The sequence below is a fragment of the Aplysia californica genome, unplaced genomic scaffold (assembly GCF_000002075.1).
Source record: "Aplysia californica isolate F4 #8 unplaced genomic scaffold, AplCal3.0 scaffold00424, whole genome shotgun sequence".
Classification (NCBI taxonomy): Eukaryota; Metazoa; Mollusca; class Gastropoda; order Aplysiida; family Aplysiidae; genus Aplysia; species Aplysia californica.
In genome coordinates this window covers 197,094-223,943 of record NW_004797694.1, presented here as the reverse complement: position 1 = coordinate 223,943, position 26,850 = coordinate 197,094, and the positions used below count along the sequence as shown (strand labels likewise).

General features: G+C 38.7%; 1 protein-coding gene across 1 annotated transcript in view; it reads left to right on the top strand.

The window, feature by feature from the left end:
• LOC101849391 (androglobin) overlaps nt 1–26,850 on the top strand; it is a gene marked incomplete in the record, with an annotated part of 95,208 nt that overhangs the window by 9,641 nt on the left and 58,717 nt on the right. The window contains 15 exon segments of the mRNA XM_035971373.1: nt 5,632–5,734; nt 6,522–6,527; nt 9,915–9,959; nt 10,419–10,517; nt 11,614–11,694; nt 12,143–12,361; nt 12,737–12,876; nt 13,653–13,742; nt 14,457–14,583; nt 15,105–15,222; nt 15,974–16,039; nt 22,353–22,468; nt 23,805–23,982; nt 24,615–24,708; nt 25,810–25,960. Coding sequence (XP_035827266.1) covers nt 5,632–5,734; nt 6,522–6,527; nt 9,915–9,959; nt 10,419–10,517; nt 11,614–11,694; nt 12,143–12,361; nt 12,737–12,876; nt 13,653–13,742; nt 14,457–14,583; nt 15,105–15,222; nt 15,974–16,039; nt 22,353–22,468; nt 23,805–23,982; nt 24,615–24,708; nt 25,810–25,960 — 1,633 coding nt within the window.

The window sequence follows — 26,850 nt, the reverse complement described above, 5'->3', positions numbered from 1 at the left end:
GAGAGAGAGAGAGAGAGAGAATGTACAAGTATTTCGTTCAAAGCTACATGTTATGACAGTGCAACAGTAAGTGCCACCAGTAATTAAAAATAAACCAGAGAGAGAACAAAGGTGGACGAAGTCAGATCGCTGTGGTAAATTAGGCGAACATATAATCCTGTAACGTTCAAGCAAACTTCAGAGAAACCGACGGAGCCTAAACCAAAGGCGGAAAAGCTAGATTGAGCGATCTGTTTTAGCCGTCAAAAAGAATTGTTTTTCTTACAAATACTCGAGTGCAAATTATTTATTGTTAATTCTTAGAAAGTTCATTCCCCACGCCACCATACACAAGCCTCGTATATTTATCTTTCACATACTTCACAAGCAAGTCGTAGTTCCCATTGGCGGAAAGACATGAACAACAACAAGAGATAAAAATTTCGTAGTGCCAAATGTTGTAAGAGGGAGTTTCATAAGAATATTTTTGCCTTTGCTGCATAAGAACGCGACATGTTTTTCTTCAAACGTATTCTTGGCGCCACACCCATGATTGTTTGCACCCTGCACTTTTTTTATTATCCTCAAATACGTTGCCTTAGATGAATTATGAATGAGAATAAGGAAGCTGCTTTTTCTCGGGAGGACGAGTAAGTATTTCTGGGGTAGATGTCTGCTCTAGTAAAAGTAACCTACCCAAAACAGTTATAATATTATAAAATTTGTTTTGATAAATTAGTCTTGTGATATGGGCAAGAGAAAATGGGCGTCGTGCTAGGTCTAAGCTGTGGATGAATACTTGATAATACATACTATCTAGGTCACCCAGCATGGACATAATTTAGACACAGATCTAACATGTAACATTCAACAGAATTCAAAATTCGCTTCTTGATTGATTCCTAAAAATAAATTTATTCTAAACGCCATTGATGTATACCAATGTTGTCAAATCTGTAATTATTATCTTGTTTCAGAGTCTCGGAGCCATAATAAATATTAAATAATTATATTGTCTCTGACAGCAGCGTTGTTGTTATTTCCACTTTGACCAACACCTGCAAATTTTACTTTTCTCTCTATCTCAGGAAGTGAAATTGAAATAGATGTATTCATTTCAATATTATCCTTGTTTCTCCACTGCGAATACCCCCTAATACATGCTGGGAAAATTGTTCAACAAAATGGCCTGTCTCTGCTTCTGAACGGTATTTAATGGTATAGCAGGAGTTGCTGTTGAAAAGACTAAATAAACCTACATTGTATTTTGTTCGTACCAATTTGCGCTCCTTTCATTTTCCCATGGACGCAGGAGAAAGGACTGTTAACATTGTCTGTCAAATATGGAAAGAGTTGGCGGCTGTCGCGGTCTCAGCGCGTTTATACATTGGCAAAAACACAAAAGAGAAAGGGAAAAGGGCAAACAGCTGGAGTAAAAGGGAATGCAACTCGATCATTTCTGCCACTGCGTGTTGACCAATAGCCCACTGCAACATTCACCAATTATTATTATGTGATTAATTGTGAGTCGGGCGAAAGCAATGCGGGGTTCTAGCTGCCAGTAGGCTACCTTACCCCTCCTACTGTTGAACACAGAGATGTTGGAAAAATTCTTCAAGAATTTTCCCTGCTTTATGCAATTTATTAACGACTAGATGCAGAATAGCCTACAGTTTCATCAACGGGGGATTTAAAGGTGCCCTCTATACTTCCTCTCTGTGATAAGCTGATATAGGCATTTTCTTGCCATAAATCGCAACCGTGTCAATTTTTTTAAAAGTACATATATTCTATACGAAGCCAAATATATTTCAATGCCTCTAGATTAAGATTTTTCTTGGCAAAAATTTTGTTATATTCTCTTCATTTTCTTTTGCTTCCTATTTTTGAAGTCCGAGGATACGTCGCATAAATTATAACATCTACAGTTGAAAAAAAAAAAAACTGCTGTGTAAGAGATTGGCTGTTTCCCCAATTCTTCCAAACTGACAAAAAAAATTCGTTACACTTCCATTCCCTTAAAGTTATTCAATTATTTATTTATAATTTATTCATAATTAGCGTCCATATAATCAGTTAAAAACTTAAATTCTGTTTTGCCTACCGTGGGCCTAACAGAGTAGCAGCACTGCCAGCACCACTACTATGTACCAGGACGAGTGCCATCACGTGCACACACACACACACACACACTCACATGTACGCACACACACACACATGTACGCACACACACACACACACACTCGCACGCACACGTGCGCACACACACACACACTCACATGTACGCACACACACACATGTACGCACACACACACACACACACTCGCACGCACACGTGCGCGCACACACACACACGCACCTATACACACACACATTCGCACACGTTTGCACACACAAACACACACGCACGCACGCGCGCACACACACACACACACACACACACACACACACACACACACACGCACACACACCACGGGAGAGAGAGAGAGAGAGAGAGAGAGAGAGAGAGAGAGAGAGAGAGGGAGAGAGAGAGAGGGGGGGAGAGAGAGAGAGAGAGAGAGAGAGAGAGAGAGAGAGAGAGAGAGAGAGAGATGTATAATACATTGTAAATAAAGTGGAGGCGGAAGAATTCCCAATAACACAGTTTTAGTGGGTCGCCACCGAGGACCTTTGGCAGGCACCAGCGCTGTCTCTCAGCGAGGCGGCGACGCGAGTAATCGGATTACAGCCACCTGTTGTGCGGAAACTTGGTGCAAGTCGTTTCTTTTTTGTTCTAAGTATAGCCTTTATTGGTCCTTATTTTTTAAGAACATTTGTTTGGGTTGTTTTCTGAATCTCAACAAAAACTACATACTATAGTCAGGAAAAGTAGTCTTTGAAATAATCTATCACAGTTACTTAGAAGGGACTATTGAGTAAAGTATTTTGTTTTTGCATCTGTAGAATTTATGAATGAAATATACATCTTGAGTCGAACCTTTTGAGAGACACTTTTTTAGTGTTTATTTTGCGCATGCGTTTCATCGTGCACTCTGACCTATCATGGCAACGGCCTTTGCAATGATGCTGTAGAGAAAGAGAACATCGAGTAGAATTTACTCGTTTTACTTGTTGTATGGTCCGCAAAGCTCTCTGTTTTGAAGATGGCATCGAAAGGAGCTAAGAAAGGAGGGGGTACCGCCCGTGTTCCTTCAGCGACACCGAGAGAGTAAGTTCATAGCACCTGCGGCCTGCGGTGGCTTGGCTTCTTGGTTACAAAATGGCTGCCAGTTTCGACTGTAAACAATTCATTCAGATACAAATTCATTTTGTGTTTCCTGCTTGTTATGAGAAAAAATGACAACATATTTGTAGTGTTTTGATAGACAAACCTGTTGCAGTAGTTTACCCCCCAGCATTCCCTTTTTTCCGCTCTCCAACACTGCCCATCGCCCTGATACATTTCAAAACTAGATTTCTAGATCTACTATTATTACTAACAGCAGGAGGGCAATTTTTTTAGTAATATTTATTTTAGTGTGTTAGTGGATGTAGATCTAGAATTAGATCTACTATTAGTATTAGTAGGCCCTCTATTCATTATTCATTTGTTTCAACTTTAACTGCATCTTCTGGTCTATCTGTTTTATTATGAGTAAACGATCTATCTAGACTATCTATTAGTATAGATCTAGTTTCTGTGGATTGTAAATGCTAAATACATGTTCTTCTTTCTTTGATCTCAACTTTAAATGGACTTGATAAAGTAGATCTTAGATCTAGTCTCACTCCAGTACAAATTTAGGCCGCCCAAATTTAATTATAAGTATAAATATAAGGCATGTTGTTCCCCACAGGCCCAGGGGTTGCTTGATCCAACTTATTTAGGAGGGTTGGTCTAATATTTCTGTCTATGTGCCTTGAGTTTAAATCTCTTGGTGAGGACAGTAATTGAGGCGATTTTGAAAAGAATTACTGAATGCGAGTGAATGTGTCGGAAGTTACAGAACAGAATATAGTGTCTCGCTTTTTCCCTTTTACCAGGAGTCTGGGTATACATCTGCTATCTTCTAATTAGTGCACAAAAGCAGCCAGGGCTGCAGCAAAAGTAGCAAACCATGGCGAACCTGTGTAAGACGGCGACGCATTGTCGAGGGGAAAAGTGGCTGTATAAAAAAGGTGGCCGTCTTAGGCAGGACTGATCAAAATAAAATAAAACAAATTATTTACTCCTGAGGTCCCAACTTGAGGTGGTTGCGTGCTAGGACTGCCCTAGGGCTGATTAAAATGTGTTGTTGTTTTTGTTGTTGTTGTTGCTGTTGTTGTTGTTGTTTTCTTTCTTTTGAAACGGGGGAGAGGATAGGACGGTTTTTGTGGGACTTTTTTTTGTTAGTTATATTTTTATTTTTAAATTATGTTTTTTTGGAAAGGTCAAAACAAAACGAAATGTTTCAGACGAGGAAGGCCAAGTGTCATAGTAAAACATATATTAAGTGGGTTGCCACCACTCGGCGAATGAACAACCCTTCGGTTGCGAGTTTGTGTTGACTTCATTCAATTGTTATGGACTTGGTTTGTAAACTGAGTTGTGGGCGGGCCTTATAGGTTATGACAGATCACACGCTTTGATCCTTACCAGCAGCTGAAAATCTATTGTTTCCCGGTGGTCAACTTGGGTATACATTGGGAGTGACGTTAGCAACATGACCGCTTCATCCATTGGAGGGACTGACAACAACGACAAATGAATGAATTATGACGGCTTGTCCACAGCGTCAGGGGAAAATGCATGATTTTTTACAAAGTCTATATAGCTGCCATAGGCAGGTGGATTTAGATGTGGGTTGATAATAATAGGGTGGCCGTGGCCGCGTTGGACAGGTGCCTGTTTTACAAACTTAAATTATGTAGAAAAAACGCAAGGGGAAATGGAAAGTGGCCGTTTGTACAGGTGGCCGTCATGGGAGGTTCGACTGTATATCCTATCTTTGTTTTATTTTATATAGCCCAGATATTTTTTCAGGTCTTCCCAGACCAACTGTTATTGTTTCAAAAGAATTTGGTCCTGGCTTTTAAGACTGAAAATTATTGCTGCCTGTCACAACTTGGTTCAATGTAGATGGAATATCACTTTTGTAAAAGTGTGATAGTGAGTGTTTACAGAAAGATAATAATAATAAAAAGAATAGTTACCTTCATATAGTGCAAATCCATGGTCTATGCTGCATGCGCTATGCGTTTTACAACTATAATTACCCCAGCAAACCCTCTGAGAATACTCAGAAACATTCTCGGCTTCCAGGAAGCATGCATACAGTGCAAGCTGTGGAATTCATGCGCTCATACACTATCAAACTGACAAGATCTTTCACTGTCTGTAGCCAGGTAGGCCTACCCTTTTCCACCTTGGTGAAGTGAGAGAAATTCATGCAAAGTGCTTTCCCAAGGACGCAACGTAAAGCCCCTGACGGGATTCGAACCCTCGACCTTATGCTTGCGAGTCCGAGACCCTTACCACTAGGCCACTAACACCATATATGTAAAGGCAAAACAAACACAAATATTTCGTCACATGATCAAGAATTACCCTCCGTCTTTTATAATATTCTAATAAATCCCCAAATAAAGGTTAAACAAATTCTTTGAAACCAATCCTGGACTTTTTTGTTTCAGTGCTGCATCAGTGGCTGCAAGTGCTGGGGGCCAGGACTCAAAAAGACCCAAATTCACGATCTGGCCAGAGTGGAATGATGCCGATGTGAATGCTGAAAAATGGGTAAAATTCTTACACTTGAAATTCTAGACAACATAAAATTTTGAACGTTGAGATGGGATTTGTTTGCTTAGCTTTTGATATGATCTGAAAAGGAATTGAATTATTATTGAAAAAAATTGGATGTTGCTAACAAAAATTTAAGCTACACAAGAAAAATAGTGCAGCAGTGGTTAGGATGATGAGACTAGTTACTACTTCCAGGCCATCTTGGTTTGTAAGTCTCAATTTCTTTTTCTTATTCTTCTCAGAAATTAAAGGTGATCACAGGCTTCTGTTGATTTTTATTTTTTATATAATTTTGTCAATAATAGCTTTGCTTATATCATAACTGATCGCAGACACTATAAAAATATCGTACGTTTTAAGACTATGATAAATAATCCCTAAAGCTTGTTAGGAGAGTAATATGGTACCTGTTGGAACCCTATTATTTCAGTTATAGCTTAAGGTCTTATAAATATAAACTCAACTATTGCTCTTGAATCATTCTTTTCCCCAAATTCTAAGGTAAAGAATTTATTTCTATCAGTATTAAAAGTTTTGGTTTTATTTTCATCTTGGCAGCAAAATAAAAAATGATGGTGTCAGGGTTGAATAAGGGGAATAGAACATCTCTTGTATTAGAAAATGGAATTGAAGAGAACATGTTCTGTGCCATCAGCCAAATTATAGCGTCTGATGTCCAAGTTCCATAGTTGTGCATGTGCTTCGTTTCTTTTTAATGCAAAGTCTTCAATTTTTTTTCTCACAATTTTCTTCTCTGATCTTTTCCCTTTGCCATGATTAGGGTGCGGTAAGTTGGCGTGTGTTTTTAATAAAAGCTGTGATGATGAACATAGAAGTCAGAGGTACTAATTTTTTTGTTTGATGTCCTGTTCTGTATTATATCACTACATCCCAAACTTTTGAGAGCTCTAAATGCTCCCAGTTCTTTGCTTGTTTGTTGCTCTCTTTTCTTTGTGATTGCATTTAATTTCCCATTTTGATTTCGTTAGGGTTTTAATTGCTCATCTTTCCATTTGGTAATTGACACAGATAGTAAGTCTTTCAATTGAATCTTCAGCACTTCAGCTGTTCTGTAATAATGTGACTAGGCAGTTTTCTCTCAAAATTTTATGTTGCTGACATATAAGAATATACTAACGCAAGTTATGCAGTGGTAGATGCACAAGTGTATACAAGCAAGCAATAATTATGTACGTACAATGCTTGAGGACAGTGTTGTCATGTTAGTGAATAGTATGGTACTTGAAAATAGAACTGTATAGTGTATCTGTGTGTGCTCTTTCTCTCTATCCCTCCCTCTGACTCTCTCCCTGTCTGTCTGTCTCTGTTTCTCTCTCTCTCTCTCCTCTGTCTCTCTTTCCTCTGTCTCTCTCTCTCTCTCCTCTGTCTCTCTCTCTCTGTTTGTCTGTCTGTCTGTCTGTCTGTCTGTCTGTCTGTCTGTCTCTGTCTCTGTCTCTGTCTCTGTCTCTCTCTCTCTCTCTCTCTCTCTCTCTCTCTCTCTCTCTCTCTCTCTCTTTCTGTGTGTGTAATAATACAAATGTATATATATATACATACATTGTAATGTGTGTAAACTAATGTTTTTGTTTGTGTTGCTGTGCTATATATCTATAGTACCTATTTAATAATAAAAAAGAGTGCTGTATTTGGAACCGGTATTTTAATCGATTTGTCCATTACAGAAGTTATTGAAACTGGCGTCTGTGGTATAGCTGTTAAGTGCTTTGCCGTTACCCGCAGAAGATCTGAGTTTGATTCCTGTTTTGGGAAAATGTTTATCAAGTGTCTCTGTCATCTTTCTGTTTAGACTTTGTATCTCTCTCAGCCCCGGGTGGCCCTAACAGACAGGGTTGAAGCAACGCGGCTCATAAATGATCTAAAGTGCATAAAATTTCTACTATTATATATTTTAAAAGAAATTACGTGTTCTTTTTCTAGAAGATGTGAGCTCCAATATAACACTGACACAGAGAATTATTGCTGATTTGGTGAATAACACTGACCTTGTCTTGACAAAAATGTTGTGTTTTAAGTCAGAACATATGTACTTCTATGTTTGTTTGTTTCTTTCTTTCTTTGCTTGTTGTTGTTGTTTGTTTGTTTGTTTTGTTTGTTTGTTTGTTGGCTTTTTTGGTTGTTGTTCTTTTTTGGTTGTTGTTGTTGTTGTTGTTTTTTGGGGGGGGAGGTGTTAATTGTGCATGAAAGCCAATTGTAAAAACCACAGGTGGTATTTTGTGCTTCCTGTATTTCATGGAGCCATCACCTTTTGTATATGGGGTAGAAGGAACAACTTGACAAATAAACACAGGTGCATACTCTTGTGTATGAAAAAATTTGGCAATTAGTATAGTACTGTTTGCAGTCTTTTTTTTCTCTCTCTCACTCTCTTTTAAATCTTGTACGCTCAAACTTTTTCTAATGGCCACTGGTATAAGACAATCACAGAGGTACAAACGGCCATTTTCTATTTTCCCTACTTGCGTTCTTTTTAAACCTTTATAATGCCACTGTGCAAGACGTTCACCTGTCTCAGACAACCACTATTCTCCTTGGCAATGGTTGGTCGTCTTAGACAGTTCTGACTCTACTTTCCTAACTTGAAGCTGTGCGTGTGAGATGATGCAGTTCTTTCTGTTCTGTTACTGACCAAGATTGAAACTCGCTGAAAAGAATGTTGTGTTTGTTACTCTGTCATTCAGACGTACGTCTACCTTTTTGAATATACTAGACTGTTGGGAATGAACATTTTGTTACTTGCAAAGTTTATGTTGATAAAAGTTTGTTCAGCACTGCTACTTAAAAAGACGTTTCTAAATAGAAATTTATAGTGTTTTGGAATAAGATGACATGTAATGACTTTGTAGACCTTAATTTCTCAACTTGGGAACTGCAAAACTGTGTCCTGTAGGCTACAATTAAAGTTACCACACCATCTTCTTACTCACTCCCAGTGAAATAACATGTGATGCATTTTGTAAAAATCATCGCTCTGTGCTGGTACACTGCACAGAAAGCTATCAATATGATAAAAAATGAGGGGCATACCAAAAGTTTTTTACCTGACCATGAAGGAATAAAGGTAGAAATTAACCTTCTGTCGTACACCAATAATAGATCTATGAGAGATCTTTTCCAAGTTTATAATATATTAATGTGGCATGCTTTGTTTACTCTATTGACTACAATATATTTTATATGATATGATCCCCATGACCTGTTCCTCGAAATGTGTCCATCAAAAAGGGGAAGGGCCTTCCATTGTCTGACAATTAAAGGCTTTCATTTTCAGAAAGATTTTAATCCCACTGGTGGGCCTATAGTTAGCAAAGTTGAATGGTTACTGGATTTAGTTAAAGAGTCAATAGGTGAAAAAAGGAAAAGATAGAAGGAATACAAGGACTGATAATAAAAAAGAAAGTACAAGTAAATAGTAAGTATATGAATAGTGGAAAAACATAATTTTAAGAGTTTTACCCACCAAATTTAGAATAAAAAAAAAAAAATTGAAATATTGGCAATATTCCAGTGCGCAAGCAAATTACAATGAACTAGAAATAATATGACGAAGAATTTATAATTTGTTTTACGAATGATCAATGAGAAAATGATATTTTAAAAAATCAATCAAAGTATGGCATGGAAACTGCCTTATTCAAGGTTCCCGTACATTGTAGTTAAAAGTCTTGTGTGACTTCAGAAATCATATGCTGCTTTCATATGACACTTAATAGGAATGCTGTTTTACAATCCCAAGGATTGAAGAGAAGACAGTCGATAAGATAAGATAAACTTTAAAAAAATCAAAATCTTGATAGTCCTGGGAAATGGCATTCATCAGCTAGACTAGAAATGTTATGGCATGAATTTTCGAATCCTTGATGAAGATGGTGCATTTGAAAGACAATGAAAACCCGGACAGTTCCTCCAATTGTGGGCAGGTATACATATATAGTAGAAGTGTATGTCTGTCAACTTACTTTTGTTTCAGAGAAATTCATTACTGATTGTCTATTGTGAGTGCACTTTCTCATAGGAAGGGTTTATCTCAAGATGCGGGAGCATTAATGCTTTTCTCGTGCACAGTGCCACTATTATATCATCTCTTGGCATGAAATTCTTTCACGTTAATTTTGTTTTACCATTGTATTGATTTGCTTTATTATCTCTTCTGTAGGATGCTGCTAAGAAGGAAGACAAGAAAGGGAAGTCTCCTACTGTTGTAAGTTTTCTGTTGTGGTTATAAGCTTTTGAGAATAGTACAAATAAAACTAAAGTTGCCTGCCCTGTTCTGAAATGGTTTGAAAATATTTTTCATGGGTGTATTTACAGATTCTTTTTTATCCTCCACTGTTTTGATAGAGGGACATGTGCTTCAAGTTTTAAGTGACACTTATCACAAGCTTAGTCATGTTTGAGTTTAGACCATTTCAGAGAAAGTTTTTGATTTTAAGGCAGCAAAATTTCTTTAATTTGGACAATAAAACTACAGCTTGAAAGTGGACCTTGGAATGGCATGTTGTGGAAAAAGGAAGAGGTTCTGAATGCGCCAGAAGACTATACAATACTTGTGTATGGGCGATATTTTAATTCATGAAATAAAGATAAACTATTTATGAAGTCAGGATGTGTGCGTCATGTCTTTTTAGAGTATATACCAAAAATTCTTGTCCTTCTGCAGTCACAACATTACTTCGAGGACCCAGATGGTAAAATTGAGATGCCACCCTCCTTGAGGGTAGATTCATGGAAAAGACCAGCGGATTTCTTGATGGATAAGGTAAAACTTTTTGCGTTTTATTTTACAAAACTAGAAAGTGTGCAGGCCCTGTTTTAATACTCTTGTATTATTTCTAGAAGGTCCCATGTGACATTGAATACTCACTTTTGGAGGCTGGGCTTTTGTGTCAGGCGGGTGTTGGGCTTTTGTCAAACACGACAGCAGCTGGGTTCTCCTCATGCAGTGTACAACATCTTTGTAATTGTTGACTTGTCTGATTAAATCAGGCCAGTATAATGGAATATTGAGTTGTCTGATTAAATCAGGCTAGTATAATGGATTATTGAGTTGTCTGATTAAATCAGGCTAGTATAATGGATTATTGAGTTGTCTGATTAAATCAGGCTAGTATAATGGATTATTGAGTTGTCTGATTAAATCAGGCTAGTATAATGGATTATTGAGTTGTCTGATTAAATCAGGCTAGTATAATGGATTATTGAGTTGTCTGATTAAATCAGGCTAGTATAATGGATTATTGAGTTGTCTGATTAAATCAGGCTAGTATAATGGATTATTGAGTTGTCTGATTAAATCAGGCTAGTATAATGGATTATTGAGTTGTCTGATTAAATCAGGCTAGTATAATGGATTATTGAGTTGTCTGATTAAATCAGGCTAGTATAATGGATTATTGAGTTGTCTGATTAAATCAGGCTAGTATAATGGTCTCATTTCTCACAGAGTGAGGTGGGCAATAGTAAAAAAAATGCAAAACAAAACAAGAAAAGAATTAGGAAGAGAGCGATCTAGGGTGTTTACTAACATTCTTCACTTCTTTATGGGCTCAAGTAGTTAGATTGGTCTTCAGCTGATACTTCAATCTGACGAGCCATTGACTTTTTAAATATGTCAAAGTAATTTTTAACCTTTTTAGTTTGTTTTAATTCTTTAGGACAGAAGCATAGGATTTATCATGCAGCTTAATGAGTAGACTTGAGGCTTTTGTCTTGGTATAGATGATCTGAGCAAGTCTTGGTCTACTTGTGCCACTTTACAAAATCTGTTCCTGAACTGTTCATTAACTGTGCACTTTCGTTACTCAAACTTAGAATTGTAGTAAACTTTTCTTCAACTGTTATATTTATTTCCCCAGGTGCCAGTCATTGTGGACACTGATCACGTGAGCAGTGGCTTTGACCTGATTGCCAACAACGAACATTTACACGAGAGTGAGGTGAGTATGCGAGATTCTGAAGACACAGTATTAATTACTGTCTTCATTGGCCTTCACAATGAACCTCTCAGATCAGTTTCTTTCTGAGTTTGATACAAGTTTGGATAAATTTTTTGGTCAGATTTTTCTCTGATAACTTTTTCAGGTTGGTATATTATTATCACTTTACTTGGTGTCATGTTGGACTGTGATGTGCAAAATTATAGTTTGATTCCCAAATTGGGTCATCTGTAACTTATATTGTTTAAGGAGTTTTCATTGCTCTATGGCCACTTGTCGTGAATTGGATGACCAGAGCTTGATGTCAAAGAAGAGGTCCCATCACTTTTAGAAGTTTACTGTGTTGAACACGGCGCACTAAGCTCACTATCGACAGTTCTCTTATTGAAACTTACCAAGTGCTCGCAAAGATTATATCTTAACCCGGGTCTCAAAACTTTGTCACCAGTTCCTGCGCTACTGCATCAGCCAAGTGATGGCTCTGTGGGACATGTGTTCGGTGCCCGTACCGCCGGATGTGAACCTAGAGGCCACAGCACCGGGCGATGACCCCTCCCACTCCTGGAGGCCCTGGGAACACATCTACGCGCTGTGCAAGGCCGGCAAGGGACCTCATCTGCCTCTCTACAACAGCCACGGGAAATACGTCGTTCGCCTATATTGGATGGTATGTCATGTGTTTTAGAATAGATACAATTTGTTAACTCCATGAATTTATTTCCAAAAAAGCAAGAACATACAGATATTGAAATTCATTTTACCAACTGCAGTGAGGTTACTGAACACTCAGTAGTGCTACAAATGAAAGAGAAAGAGAGAGAGAGAGAGAGAGAGAGAGAGAGAGAGAGAGAGAGAGAGAGAGAGAGAGAGAGAGAGAGAGAGAGAGAGACTACAACTTGGCAATTTCACTCGTAGGATAAATCATGATCTACCACCACGACTCATGTAATAAATTCTTTATATTTCATCAGTCTACCGGTATTATTTTCTAGAGGTTCAGAAGGGTTATGTTTGAGTCACTTTTTCATTTCTCTGTATTCAGGGATGCTGGCGGAAGATTACTATCGATGATACTGTACCGTTTGATGATCAAGGTCGAATGCTGTTACCATCAACAACACTGACCCATGAGCTCTGGCCAATGCTGCTTACAAAAGCTCTCATCAAGGTTGCTTCTCTTGAGTAAGTAAGACGTAGTTTATGTTTTGTTGAAGGAATGGGTGGATTGTTTCACTGTTTTCTTCCTATTGTTTGTTCAGTTGTTATTGCTTGTTGGTGGTTGGTGAGTGCTCTTGTGTGGTTTACTCCTTTCTTGTCAAATATTTGTTGTCCTAATCTCTCCTACTTCTTTTTTGTGTTTGTTGATCTCTTGTATGTATCACCTCTAATCTTTGGCACTTATGTGACTTAACTGTGTTGCAATTGGCGTAAGCTTTCACTAAAATACTGAAACCACAATGTTATTGTTTACTCGTGCCCTATTATGACCTTATGCAGTTGCGAGCACCTTAAAACACTTACCAAAAAAGAAGAAAATATTGGGTTTTTTTTGCATAGTATTCTGTGCACCTCAGTAACTCACCATTATTGGTTGCTTTGAGTAAGAAATAAGAAACAAGCAGCACATGTTCCTGCAAGAGGATGGGAGTGTTGATAAACTGTGTTCATCCTTTGTTTATTTAGTTGCTGTTGTATGTATGTTGTGCTCTTTGTATCTTTGTCAATCTTTTGTGTATATGTGATCTCAGTTTGGCTGGCTCGTTTTGTGTTTCTGAAAATATATCTGACTATCTAGAAAGATATGTCCTTTTCTCAAACTTGTGTGTGTGTGTGTGTGTGTGTGTATGTGTGTGTGTGTTTGTGTGTGTAAGAGAGAGAGAGGGAGAGAGAGAGGGATAGAGAGGGAGAGAGAGAGAGAGAAAATGTGTCTAGTACAATCTCTGTGTTTTTTGTTTCAGTTACTCTGGTGGGAATCCCAGCCAAGAGTTTGGGGACATGACTGTGCTGCAGTGTCTCACAGGATGGATCCCGGAGGCTATACCTCTGCTGTGAGTCTCCTCTTTGCTCCCACAGTTCCCATAGTGTTCACCTGGAGGCAGGATCAGTTTTGTTTGTTTGTTTGTTTGTTTGTTTGTTTAGGGGGAGGGGGATCAGAAAAAATAGTGCTTAAATGGTGTTTGTGGTTTTGTTTATAAATCTTTTTCCAAACATTGATGAATTCACGAGTAACTTCAGTCTGTGATGGATTGGCTTGGTAATAAAATAGGAAATTCACATGACTAAATTTGTTAGTGTTACCATATGTGGGACGGGCTGACAAAATGAGTTACTTCTCGCACTTCACAAATGGAGACATCGGCAGAAAATCAACAAAGGAGTAAATTTGTAGACTCTCAAATGGTGTCATTTTCCTCAAATTTATCGTGTCTTTTATTATTTCCAACTAATGAATTGAAAAAACTCAGCCTATCAGTTCAACGCCTCTATTTCCAGAGGGCTAAAATACGAGAAGTAACTCATTTTCATGGCACGTCTCACGTATCTGTCATCACTAGTATTATATTGTAGGGTTTGTTTTTTATGTCTGTTGATTTACTTTTCTTGTTTATCAGCTTTCAATGACAATCCTTGTATTAATGTAGCCTACTGCTTTTTACATGTTTCAAAGGACATTTTTTTTTTCCTGTTTCCTTTCCTGGGCTCAAAGTAAGAGACTTTGATTCAAATAAACATACGTTGTTGTTGTTGTTGTTGACTGACAGGCCGAGCCACATGGCTGAGGTGTGGCAGCTGATGAAGAAAGCGCTGCCCGAGTGGACACTTCCTGAGCAGGAGTGGGAGAAACCACCGGAGACTACGGACGTCACGTCGAAGGAATCCGTGCCATCTGTGAGTGATTTCGGATTTTTTATATTTTTTAAATTGCGTCACAGACCTTGGTGGTTGTTACCTTGTACAAGTATTTTGTAAATGATTGAAGCTGATCTTGGTCATTGTGTTTTATGTGTTCATAGGTTGGTTTTTGCTGTTTGGGTTAATTCCTATAGGCTTTAGGATGCAGAAAATGGGGATAGAGAGGGGAGAAGGAAAAAAGGAATGATTATCTGGAAAGGAAAGACATCACCATAATCAAACAGCCACCGGAACAATTAGTATGGATACCTTGCGGGCTTTTGGTGCTGAGAGGAACTGATCACTTATGGACCTGTCCGGTGTGCAATGATGACGTTGTAGCTCAGGACAGGTAAAACAGGTCAACAAAATAGGCTGTGTCAATGTGTCCATATTAACTAGATACTAGATTTATATAATAGAAAATTGTTTCTTCTCCAATGTTGTTCATTTCCACCACAGGTTTATTCTTATGTAAATGACTTTTTTAAAAAAAAACTTTTCTTCATGCAATTCAGGAAGGAGCACCTAAAGAGGAAAAGCTGGAGAAGGAAGGAACACAGAAAGACATGAAGGATGGAAAAGCTGAGAAAGGCAAAGATGGAAAGGAAAAAGGGAAAGATGGAAAAGAAAAAGGTAAAACTATTTACTAGTTCTTTTCATTTTGATTTTTGTTGAAAGTGGAATTTTCATTTTGAAAACACTAGGAACAATCTCTGTTGTGTTTTAAGAGGCATTAAGCAAAAATTTAGATCAAATGTTTTCTAAACAAAGGTGGAAAGGCGTTTCAGATATTATGTCAAAGTTGCCTTTTTTTAAGTCATGCCTGCACTTTCACCCTCCAAAATAATCTGTACAAAGTGTTGAATTACTCTAAGTCTTGGCTCAAACAGTGCCCGGTAGACAAGAGTCACTCATCCTTCTCCCATGTGGATGTTTTTGATTTGAATATTCAAAATCTTGAATCTGTTATTTCCGGTGTCCCTTGATAGTCGAAGCAGACTTTGTGCTGTTGAGGCTAGAGAGGTGAGCAGAGTTAGCCTGATTCCCTGTAAAGACTTCTCTGTTAACATTCACCCCTTGGCGTTCATATGACCTTATGCAGTTGCGAGCGCCGTAAAACCTTACCAAAACTAAAACTAAGCTAAAAATCTTGAACATCTGGAATACGGGTCATTGCATTGCAGAATGACTTGGGCTCAGCTCTGAAAACACTTGAAGACTCTGTGCTATGGTCCTTTGATCTATTGGATTTTTTTAAAAACAAGATTATGTCAGCTTGCTTCATTCTCGCCAAAGTTCTTGAACTGGTACTAGTTTGTTTTTCCCTGTGTACTTTATACAAAAACAAAAATAAAAATGTTTCTGTGTTCTTTTTGTTTTTCAGAGAAAGGAAAAGATGACAAGAAAGACAAGAAGGACAAAGACAAAGAAAAGGACAAGGACAAAGGAAGTGAGTATTAATATTTAAGTTCTTTAATTGGCAAGGTTGTGAATTGTAGAAAGGATGGATATGTTATAGAACATGAGATTGATACTGTCCCAGACGAGATAGTTGTTCAAATCTTGCATCTAGTGCTAATTTGGCGGAGGAGCTGAAAAATAAGTGTTGCTTTTTGTTCTTTTCCCTAATAAATAAGTTGATGTCAACCATACACATGTATGTGTATGTGTATGGGGAGGGGCGGTTTAAACAAAATTCCATAATATTTTCAGAGTATGATGGTTGTTTGACTGACGTTCAGTGAGAGAACAAAGATTTTGAACTGACGTTACTTTGATTGAAATGCTTTCTTTTTCCCTAGAGTGCTTGGTGTGTATTCAGCTGTTGACACTTGGTCTTTTGACAAACGTTGTAATCAAGTCTGACCAATTTTGTTTGTTGTTTTATTTTGATTTCTCTAGGTAAAGGGAAAGAAAAAGATAAACTTCAAGGTTTGAATGGTCAATCCACCAAAAGTATTTGCGTCTGTATGCAATAATGGCCTTAACCCCAGCTTCCTAATCTGTGACTCAGTTTGGACTGTGTGATCTAGCACGTTGTGTCCTTGATGTAGTCTCAGCTCTTTGCCGTTTTCTCTCTCTACTCTTGTTGGTTGTGCATGTTCTCTTCTTTTTCCCTTTCTTCACGACATGTAGACTCATAACTCCAGTTTTACAAAGGATTTGTTTTTTTCTTTATTTGCTTTAGTCCAGAGATTAACTGATTTTATATCCTGGAAAAAGTGTCTAAGTGGGGGCCTAAATGCTCCCATCTCATGATAGGTACACTTTTGGACTCAGACATATATATTTAGACTCTAGACTACACATGTACACACACACTCGCACACACCCACACACACACACATACACACACACACACACACAACCACACTCACACAGACACTCACACACACAACCACTCACACACACACACTCACAACCATCCCCCAAATCTGTACTCATACCTCAGTTTTGAACATGACCCTTCTGTTTACATTCCACTGAAAGTGCTCACTGTGAGACTCCAGCTTTTCATGGGGGTTATATTCTAAAACCTGAAAGTCTGCTGCGACATAATGTCATCAAGTCATCCATAAAACCTTGAAAAAAAGAATGATAGCAGATTCTGCTGTTTTTCTAATCTATTACTTTTTACATGCTCTAGCCTTTTAAAAATTTAGTAATTATACGGAGCTGAACTTTCCATACTTTTGAGGTTTCATAGCTGTTGCAGTCTCTCTCTTTTGAATGCTGTTTGGTTTAAATGTTTACATGGGTTTTTCCTTTAAATTTCAATTCAAATAGAAATGTTTCAGTCGTATAAATTGGTTATTTTGTCTTTAAAGTCATGGCAATTGTAACTTTTTTTTTGGTTGCAATTTCAGAATTTGATATTAAACATAATATAATATAAAAGGCCACGAAGGGGTAGGGTGTGTCCAGTGTTTGTTAGAGTGAGGTAGATTGAGCAATGAACACTGTACAGCTTTACAGGCACTCAGGAGCTCATCCCCTTGTCAAAATAAGTCGCAAACTGTGATTTTGTGTTCAAAGACCTGTGTGTGTGTGTCTGTGCTGGTGTGTTGTGTGGAGTTTGATGAGTGAAGCGCATCACATGTGCACAGTCTCAAATCTTTTCTTTTTTTACAGAAACATTAGACATTTTGTTTTAGATAGATTAGGATATTAATGCTATCTCTGTATAACCTGAAGTTTTAATTTCAAATGATAGCACAATCTTTTTTTTTTCATTAGATAGATCCTTTAGGTTCATCTTGTCTTTTATCTTCTTATCTTGCCTGTTTATAAATTTTATTTTCCTGAATTTTTGGTCAACATTTCTTAAAGATCTTGATCCCTCTTTCACCACCTCCTGATCCAAATCTTCTCATTATGAATTTCAATATAGATGCAGCTTTAGGCTACATTCAGTCCAACTACGTAATTCTCGTAGTAATGTCTACTATATTGAGCATAACGTGTTCTATATCCTTGTGTAAACGTTCATGCACACTGTATTGGTGATGTTCCCCGAGATCTCTTGATTAAAGAGAGACACAAAGTATGTCCCCCTCTGTGCACAACGCAGATTTCTGATGTCCCCCTGGTCTTCTGTAGATCCCCTACTCTTCTATATCATCTTTAGCCTCAATATGCAATGTACATATAGAGTCTGAGTACCTTTCTATACCTCACGGTCCTACCTTATATAGAGGGCAGAGGAAAAATGCGCAGAGTAACCTAAAGAGAATAGAGTCAAACGTCATAAAAAAAAAAAATTGAACTATAAAAAATTGTAAAATCTTTTTTTAGGGAGTGGAGGGAGAGAATGCAAGGAAAAGGAGATATGATCTTGTCATTTTCAAAACTTAAGAAAAAAACAAACGAAAAATGTGTGGAGACAGGAATCAAGCACGTTACTTGTTCTTCCAAGAGTTTGACAGGGTGCTGAGAGTAGAGTTTGAATGACTTGTTTTAAAGAAAGAACTGGGAAAGCACATAAACAGATCGACTGCTCCATATAAGTCTCCATCATTCATCGCTTTTCTAACTGGCATATGGTGGAGTGGTTTTATGCAAGAAAAATTCAGAAATTATGCAAACTGAGCCCAAAAATGTGAAATTAAGCGATTCTGTTAATTTTAACAAAGAATAATAAAGGAAAATAATCAGAAATTATGCAAAGAATGATCGAATTTTTTCTAAATTATTCTGGGTGCATAAAACTACGGGGACCCCTAGGCAGACAAGATGCCAGATTTTCCTCTCTCAAAGCAACGCGCTTGATTCCATTTCTCAAAACTTTTTTTTGTGTGTGTCTTGGGAGGAGAGGGAAGGGATTTAAAATGACCTCTGACTGGATGTGGAAAAGGTTGTTTTGGAGGGGGAGATCTTTGCCCTTATCAACTGAAAGGCTGAAAGGAAATATTACAAGAAGAATCGAAAAATTGGGACCACTGTCTGATTTGAAACTTGACTTTTTTGTGTTCGTGGTGGTTTATGTTATGCCACAACTACCACATGAAACATTATAGAATATCCAAGTTTTTCTTCATTTCTTTTTATTGTTTGTGTCAGTTTTACTCTTTCTTACTCTGTTGTTTGTCAATGTCGGTTTTACTTTTTCGTCTATTGTTTGTGTCAGATTCATTTATCTTTGCATTTGTTGTTTGTGTCAAATTTACTACTCTTTGTTTTAGTGTTTGTGTTGGCAAAATTAGTGTCTTTCATGTGTTTATGTGGTGGTATGTGAATGTCTGCCATGTTTGTCCGTGTGTGTGTGTGTGTGTGTGTGTGTGTGTGTGTGTGTGTGTGTGTGTGTGGTGTGTGTGTGGTGTGTGTGTGTGTGTGTGTGTGTGTGTGTGGTGTATGTATTGTGTGTGTGTGTGTGTTGTTGTTTTTTTAATATACCTTCTGAGAATAGGAATAAAGTTTTTTGATAAAGTCTTCATCTCTATCTTTGCACTTTCAATTTTTAGAATTTTAGAAACTAGTTTTATAACCTCAGAATGTTCTTTTTATAGAAAATGTTTCTCGTTATTCTATTTCTCTTTGGAGCCTGTTGGTGTTACGGCCTTAAAAACTGGGTTACCCTTTGACCTGCGTCTCTGTTGAATTTCTTGCTGATTTGGTTAAAGTCACATGATACGTCTTAAACATAGAATAAGTCAACCCAAGGTGTTCTACTTCATCATTGATGTTTCGAAGATGTTAGAGCTGTATTGAATGTGAAGTGCTCCCCCACTGTTTCTGTAAACTTTTCTCTGATGGTGAATTGTACTCAACTCTTGGTCTCTGCGTGGTTGTTTGTGTGACTGTTTGCATCTTTTTTAACACTGCATTTTTTTTGTGGGTTTTTTTTTTTAAAGCTGATCAGTGTTTTATCTGTCTGTTTTAATTTTAGATAAATGAATATATTTGTGAGGCATCGTGGTGAAATCAGGTGCTTGTCAAAATAATGAACCCCCGCCCCTCCCCCCCCCCTGGGAAGTGCTACTTACTGAAGTGTCTTTAGGCCATTCCCAAAGGGGGGACATTAACATGTTTTTATGCACAGTAGAATTGTAAATGGGCTGATTCATCTATGTCATGCTCATAACTGTGCCTGAACTGCAACAGGGAACTGCTGCTTTTTCTTTCCTATTCCTAACTGTCATCATTTTCCTCTACTTCTTTTGTATGTTTGTCACTCTCTTGTGACTTGCTATTTCCGGGGTGCCTTGATAGTCGAAGCAGACTTTGTGCTGTTGAAGCTAGAGAAGTGAGCAGAGTAAGTCTGATTCCCTGTAAGGACTTCTCTGTTGGCATCCCCCCTTGGCGCTCATATGACCTTATGCAGTTGCGAGTGCTGAAAAACCTCTACTAAATTAAAAAAACTAAACTAAAAATAATGAAATCAAAGAAATCAGCATTTTTTTTGCCAGGGGGCAATTTTTTCTTATTTTCTTTGTTCGGCTCAACACTTTTTATGTCCATTTAAAAACACATATTAGTATGGATTTTACTGAAAAACATTGATTGAAGGCACAAAAAATGTAAATTTTTAGTTTCCAAGGACTCTCAGGCTATGATAGTTACCAAACTTTGGCCGTCATTTTCTCGCTAATTTTACCTCGGCCCTGATGACCTCCTTCAATGGCAAGATGGATAATTTTTCCCCCAATAGGAAGGCAAATGAACAGGCTTTAAGACGATACCAGTAACCCCATATGCCCAAAAATTGACGAGCACCTGATTCCACCACGTCGTGACACATTTATGTTTTGGATCGACAGAGGAGAAACCTGACTTGGATGGCATTATCTCTCTCTCTTTTTTTTTACCTTTCAACCAATACTCTTGTCTTTTCAGTTTCGTAGGTGTGAATATATTTTTCTGTCAGTTGAGAAAATGTGGAGCTTGAGTATCTATAAATTCATGGTTTTTTGGTCAGTTTATCCATCCTTACGACGCTTTGCTGTAGGTGCAAGGTGGACATTCCCGTGTTGTCCTCTCTCTTTTCTCAATCTTTGTACAACTGCTGATGGGTGGTTGGAGGGTGCCACTGGTAGATCCTACTTCTTCACTTTCCTCTGTTGTGTCTGTCTGTCTGTCTGTCTGTCTGTCTGTCTGTCTGTCTGTCTGTCTGTCTGTCTGTCTGTCTGTCTGTCTGTCTGTCTGTCTGTTTTAATTTCTCCCTGCACTGCATGACCATTATTGTGTTGGTGTGCTTGTCTTCTCTCAAACAAACAAACAAATGTCTGTCCCCGTCGTTTTATGCAAGAAAAATTCTGAAATTTTGCAAACTGAGCCCAACAATTTGAAATTATGCGATTCTGATAATTTTAACAAAGAATGATAAAGGAAAATAATGAGAAATTATGCAAAAAATGATCAAATTTTGCTAAATCATGCGGAGACAAAAATGTATAACTGTTGGCACTGTGTGTGTCTGGCAGAATGTGTCTGAAACTGTCCTGATTTTGTGGGTGGTTGGCGGGTGCTCTGGTGTGGTTTGCTTCTTCTTTCCTATGAAACTTCTATCGTCCTTATCTCCCCTTCTTCTTTTTTATGTTTGTTACTCTCTTGTAACACCTCTAATCTTCTTGCGCTCATATGACCTTATGCAGTTGCAAGCGCTGTAAAACCTCTACTAACTACTGTCCTGATTTGCCATTAAACTACAGCCCAGCAACTTTGTGATGAGAGGGGTTGGTGGGGTTTTGGTGTGGTCTACTCCTTTTTCTTATTATTCAGAGCTACTGTTTTTCATGTATATATATGGCTGTCTTCATGCTGGTTTACTGTAAATTGTGACAACTTAACAACTGGCCATCTTTGTTGATCTTTCTGCTGTATTGAACTCTCAGAGCCTCACTATACGAGTTGTTGAAGAGCGCCACTTGTAAGTCCTACTTCTTTCCTACTCCTAGCTTGTTTCTGTCTCTTTTCCTTACTTTCCCCTAAAATTTATCACCACTGTTGTGTCAATGTATGTACACTCTTCACTACTTAAGAAAAGAGAGAGAGAGAGAGAGAGAGAGAGAATGTTTTACGGAGCAGGTTGTCCCAGCACGTGAGACATGTATTTACTTGGCCTAATGTCCTGTCTTGTTGTGCTTTGCGTGAGTGCACCTTAAGGTCTAACTTTTGTAATGTCTACCGCCATTGTTAACGACCAAGACAAATTTCTCCCTTCGGGATGAATAAAGATTGTTATAGTCATTGTCATTGTCATTGTCAAAGAAGCCAAATAGTAAAGTAACTGTGTTTGTCACGTCTTCCCCCCCCCCCCCCTCCAGAGGAGAAGTCCAGTCTGGATGACATTGTGCTCCCTGAGAAGCCAGAGCTGGTGATGTTTGCCACCTACAGCTCCACTCCCAAGTTCCCTGTCAAGGTGTCTGTGCTGGGAGAAATGGTGAGGAACTCGCGACCCCTGTGCTTTTTTTGTCGTATTTCCATGTTTAATAACAGTGAAAACAGTTCATAACAAAAAGTGAACTCAATAAGATGTCACATTTTCACTGTTTTAAAAGAAATGGAGATAAGACTAGAAAGCTCTGAGGTCGTAAACTGTTTGCGCGTGTCAAATTATCTCTGTTGAAAGAAATGGTGAGGAACTGTTTACACATGTAGCTGGGCTGCTCTTCTAGTTGAAATGTTTATAAATCTGATTTATTATTAAGTCATACTCTCTTTTAAAAAAATTATGTTTATTTTAAAAATGGGAGAAGCTTGTACATGGGCATTCTTGTGTGATCTGCATCTTCTACTTTTTGTCAGTTTCCGTTACCTGTTGTATTGAATTGGGGCTAAAGATCATGCCGGCTCATCATAAGGTACCATGCACTACAACGTTTAAAAACAGGTTCTTGGGACTTGGACCAATGGGATGGGGTTCAAATCCCCTAAAACTTTCAGAATCATCCATGTCCCTCACTGATCCACACCAGGATGCCCTCTCTACAACTGTCCAGGGTTTCACAGATGTGCACATTCTTTCTCAAACAATTCTAACCCCTCTCTACCTCATGAGGGTGCGGTGGCCGAGAGGTTAGTGCACTTGTCTCCAAAGCAGAAAGTCTGGGTTCGAGCTTCGGTTTGGACACAGGTTTTTTTCGCCCCCTCCTGCCCACCCAGCAGTATGGGTACCTGACTTTGAGTTGGGGAAGTAAAGGCAGTGTGGAAAGGAACTGGCTACCCTACCACAATATGCCAAAGGCCAAGGAAGTTGTCTCACTAACAAGGCAATTCCCAATGTCTGAATCGGATGTGGGAACAACTTTACTACCTAATATTCTGCTGTTCTGTCTGAGAGAAGCCTATGTTTCACTATCACATACATTAAATGATACATAAAACGTGAGTTTGATTCCCGTATGGGGAGGTTTTTTAAATCTGGAGTATCTCCATCTTTCAGTCAGCACGTTGTATCCTTCTCAGTCTTACTATACTCTATTTTACTTTTCTGATCCAGCAGCCATCTGAGTTCTAGCTCTTCGGCCTGGGTCCTTCTTGGTCTAAATTGGCCTTGTTAGGCAAAGTTTAAGCAGCTCACTTCCTTTTTTTTTACTTAACACTTTGCCATCATAAGGCTCATATAGTAAAATCCCTTGCCATCACAAGCATTTTGGGGTAAACATCGGTACGGGAGCAGAAGTTCAGCGTTTCCTGATGATCGGCGAGATGTGATGGCAAGTGGTAAATTATGTCGATAGGGGTGTAAAACATCTACGATTATATTACATTTCCAGGCGGATGCGAGTGAGAAACTGCGTCAGAATGGGCTGTCCCACCAGTACCCTCACCCCGTGTGCCTCACACAGACCAGGTCCTGCCCCCTGGAGCCTCCACCCCCGCCTGTGGTCATCCCCTCCTGGAAGCTCATCCGGCCCAGGAAGAGGAAATCTCCGCCCCACGATGAGCCCGTGGGTGAGTAGTGCTGCTCATGAAGGGAGGTCAATGACTCTTACAGAAAAGCTTGGCTGTAGTAACTCTTTATCTCCGAGGGCCCTCTTTAGGTACAAAATCTAAAAGTGACAGATACATCACTATATTGGTCATTAAATCAAAACAAGTGAACTTATTTTGATTGGTCTTCATCAAATGAAAGAACTCCCAATAAAAGAGACCTGCTTTGGGCAATTGCGGAGAAGTAATTTGATGTCTAAGTCATTGTTAAGGAATGTGGTCAAGCCACTGTAGACCTTTTGTTTTTCTCAATTCTTGATAGGAAAAACACAACAGAAACTAGTTTTTTAGTCTGTGATGTTAAAAGTACCCAGACAGACTTAAGTGGATTACTCACCACACTGATGATATCCATAGTGCATTGGTCCATGGATTTGATCAATCCAATAATTACTCAACTGGTCTCTTATTCTGTCGATCAATCCGTCTATGTACCCCCTCCCCCCTTTTCCCCTTGTTCAATTTTTGGTTGTTTTTTTTTTAAACTTTGTTAAAAGTTTGTTCTTAGAATGATTTTCACTTATTTAAATTGATAGCATAATCTTCAGTTATACAAAAAGTGGTTTCAAATTATTTATTATTGTTGCTTTCAGCTGATCCGGAGCCACCAAAAGAAATCCAGTGTCTGGAGATCACATCGGCTTTTGTCAACTACAAAGTCAGCCCGGTGCCCATTCCAACAGACACGTAAGTCGTCAAATTGTCCTTCACAGCAGGAAACAGAGCTTTAGTGGGGGAGAGATAGTGGGCTCGGGCATACTCCGAATGTCAATCAATGTTGATGACATAGCATTTGTTTAGGTGGCTGGTCACTTTAGATGGGTGATTGCTATAGGTGGATGATTGCCATAGATGGGTGATTGCTATAGGTGGATGATTGCTATAGATGGGTGATTGCTTTTGGTCGGTGATTGCTTGAGGAAGGTGATTGCTTGAGGAAAGTGATCACTTTCGGAAGGTGACTAGGCTTATTGTATCTTGCTCTAGGCCTCACTCTAGTGACCAGCCACCTAAAGCGATGACATAGGTGGGTGATCGCTTTGGATGGGCGATTGCTTTTGGGGGGGTGATTGCTTTAGGTGGATGATTGCTTTAGGTGGATGATTGCTTTAGGAATGTGTTTGCTTTAGGAAAGTGATCACTTTCGGAAGGTGACAGCTTTAGGAAGGTGTTCGCTTTAGGAAAGTAATCACTTTCTGAAGGTGACTGCTTTAAGAAGGTGTTCGCTTTGGGAAAGTGATCACTTTCTGAAGGTGACTGCTTTAGGTGGATGATTCCTTTAGGAAGGTGGTCACTTTAGGTGAGTGATCGCTTTAGGTGGCTGGTCACTGGAGTGAGCCCTAGAGCAAGACACAATAAGCCTAGTTCTTTGTGGGAACGCACAACATCTGTATTGCTGGTTGGATTGGAGACTTACTTTTGTCTTTGCTTCCTGACCTTTATCGTCAGGGCGTTGCTTTATTGTCGCACTTTTAAGTTGAGGTATTATGGCTACCTTTTTTTTTTTTTTTTTGATATTTCCATGCTTCTTGAAGTATGGAACATTTAAGCCATCATATAGAATATTTAAACCTTTATACTATGGCATAGTTAAGCCGTCATGTATGGAATATTTCAGCCATCATCTTCCATTGAATTGAAGGTTTTTGCCTCACTTTTATATGCAGTGCTTTAGATTTTTTGCTCATTTTGGTTCCTATCTAGTTAAATCTGATAGTCTTTCTAAATTTGCAGTTATCGCTCATAATTCGTCTTTGAGCTGATTTGTTTGTGACTTTCCCATGGCAGACACCGTCCGAAGTCGTCTCTTGAGCGGGGAGGGGCTCGGTCCAGAGCGGACACGGAGGGTGCCATCGAGGAGATGGATGAGAACGCCCCGACTCCACGCACGCTCACCCCGGAGCCTGAGCCAGCGCCACCTGTGGAGGAGCCCAAAGAGGTCAGAGGTCATGCTGGGTGTGCGCCTGAGTTGTGCTCACAACAGCTATGTCTTGAAATAAATCGGTTTCTCTTACTTGTTTTAAGACAGTGCATTTTCAAAATGTATTTGTGTTTTCATGGAGGAAAAAGCCTGATAGTACTGGTTCATTCCAATAAACCCTTGAACTATCAGGTGTCTTCACTTTTTCTTCAGCTCACTGTCATGAAATCTTCGTAACTTGCAATACCATACTTTAAAGCTGTTTTCGTACTAGACTATGAAATTGAAGATAATAGTTGTTGGGTTTTTTTGTGATTCCAGGACATACAGGCAGAAATTACTTTCACTGACCTCTTAAAACAGTTCCCACAATTGTTTGTTCATATATGAGGCTTATCTTTAACTCTCTCACTACCACAAGCTGTGTTTCATTGCTAGACTGCAAGGTGTGTTTCACAGCTCACCACTTTGTACGCCAAAAGCACACTTAATTTTGTAATAATCGAAACTGAAATCTCATGCTGAGGTATGATCGTTTTTTTGCAACATTTTAAAATAGGTCATTATTTCCCTTTTATTTCCTTATATAATCTATGTGGCTAATATTGAAAATTGTACTAAAAAATCCTTAATTTGTCCGAGGATAGGCAGAATTAGAAAGTAGGTCACAGAAAGGGCCCCGTCCAGGTGAGGAAAATCCCCTGGTTGTGAAAGAGTTCAAGAGCTAACAGAGAGTTCAGCTTTAATTGACCTAAGATAATCCAAATGCTTCTTGTCCCGTCCTTGTGCTTCTTTGATCTAACGTACAATCCCTCTGTCTTGTCCCGTCCTTGTGCTTCTTTGATCTAATGTACAATCCCTCTGTCTTTTCTGTCCCTCTGTGTGGCGTGGTTTATCAGGAGGAGGAA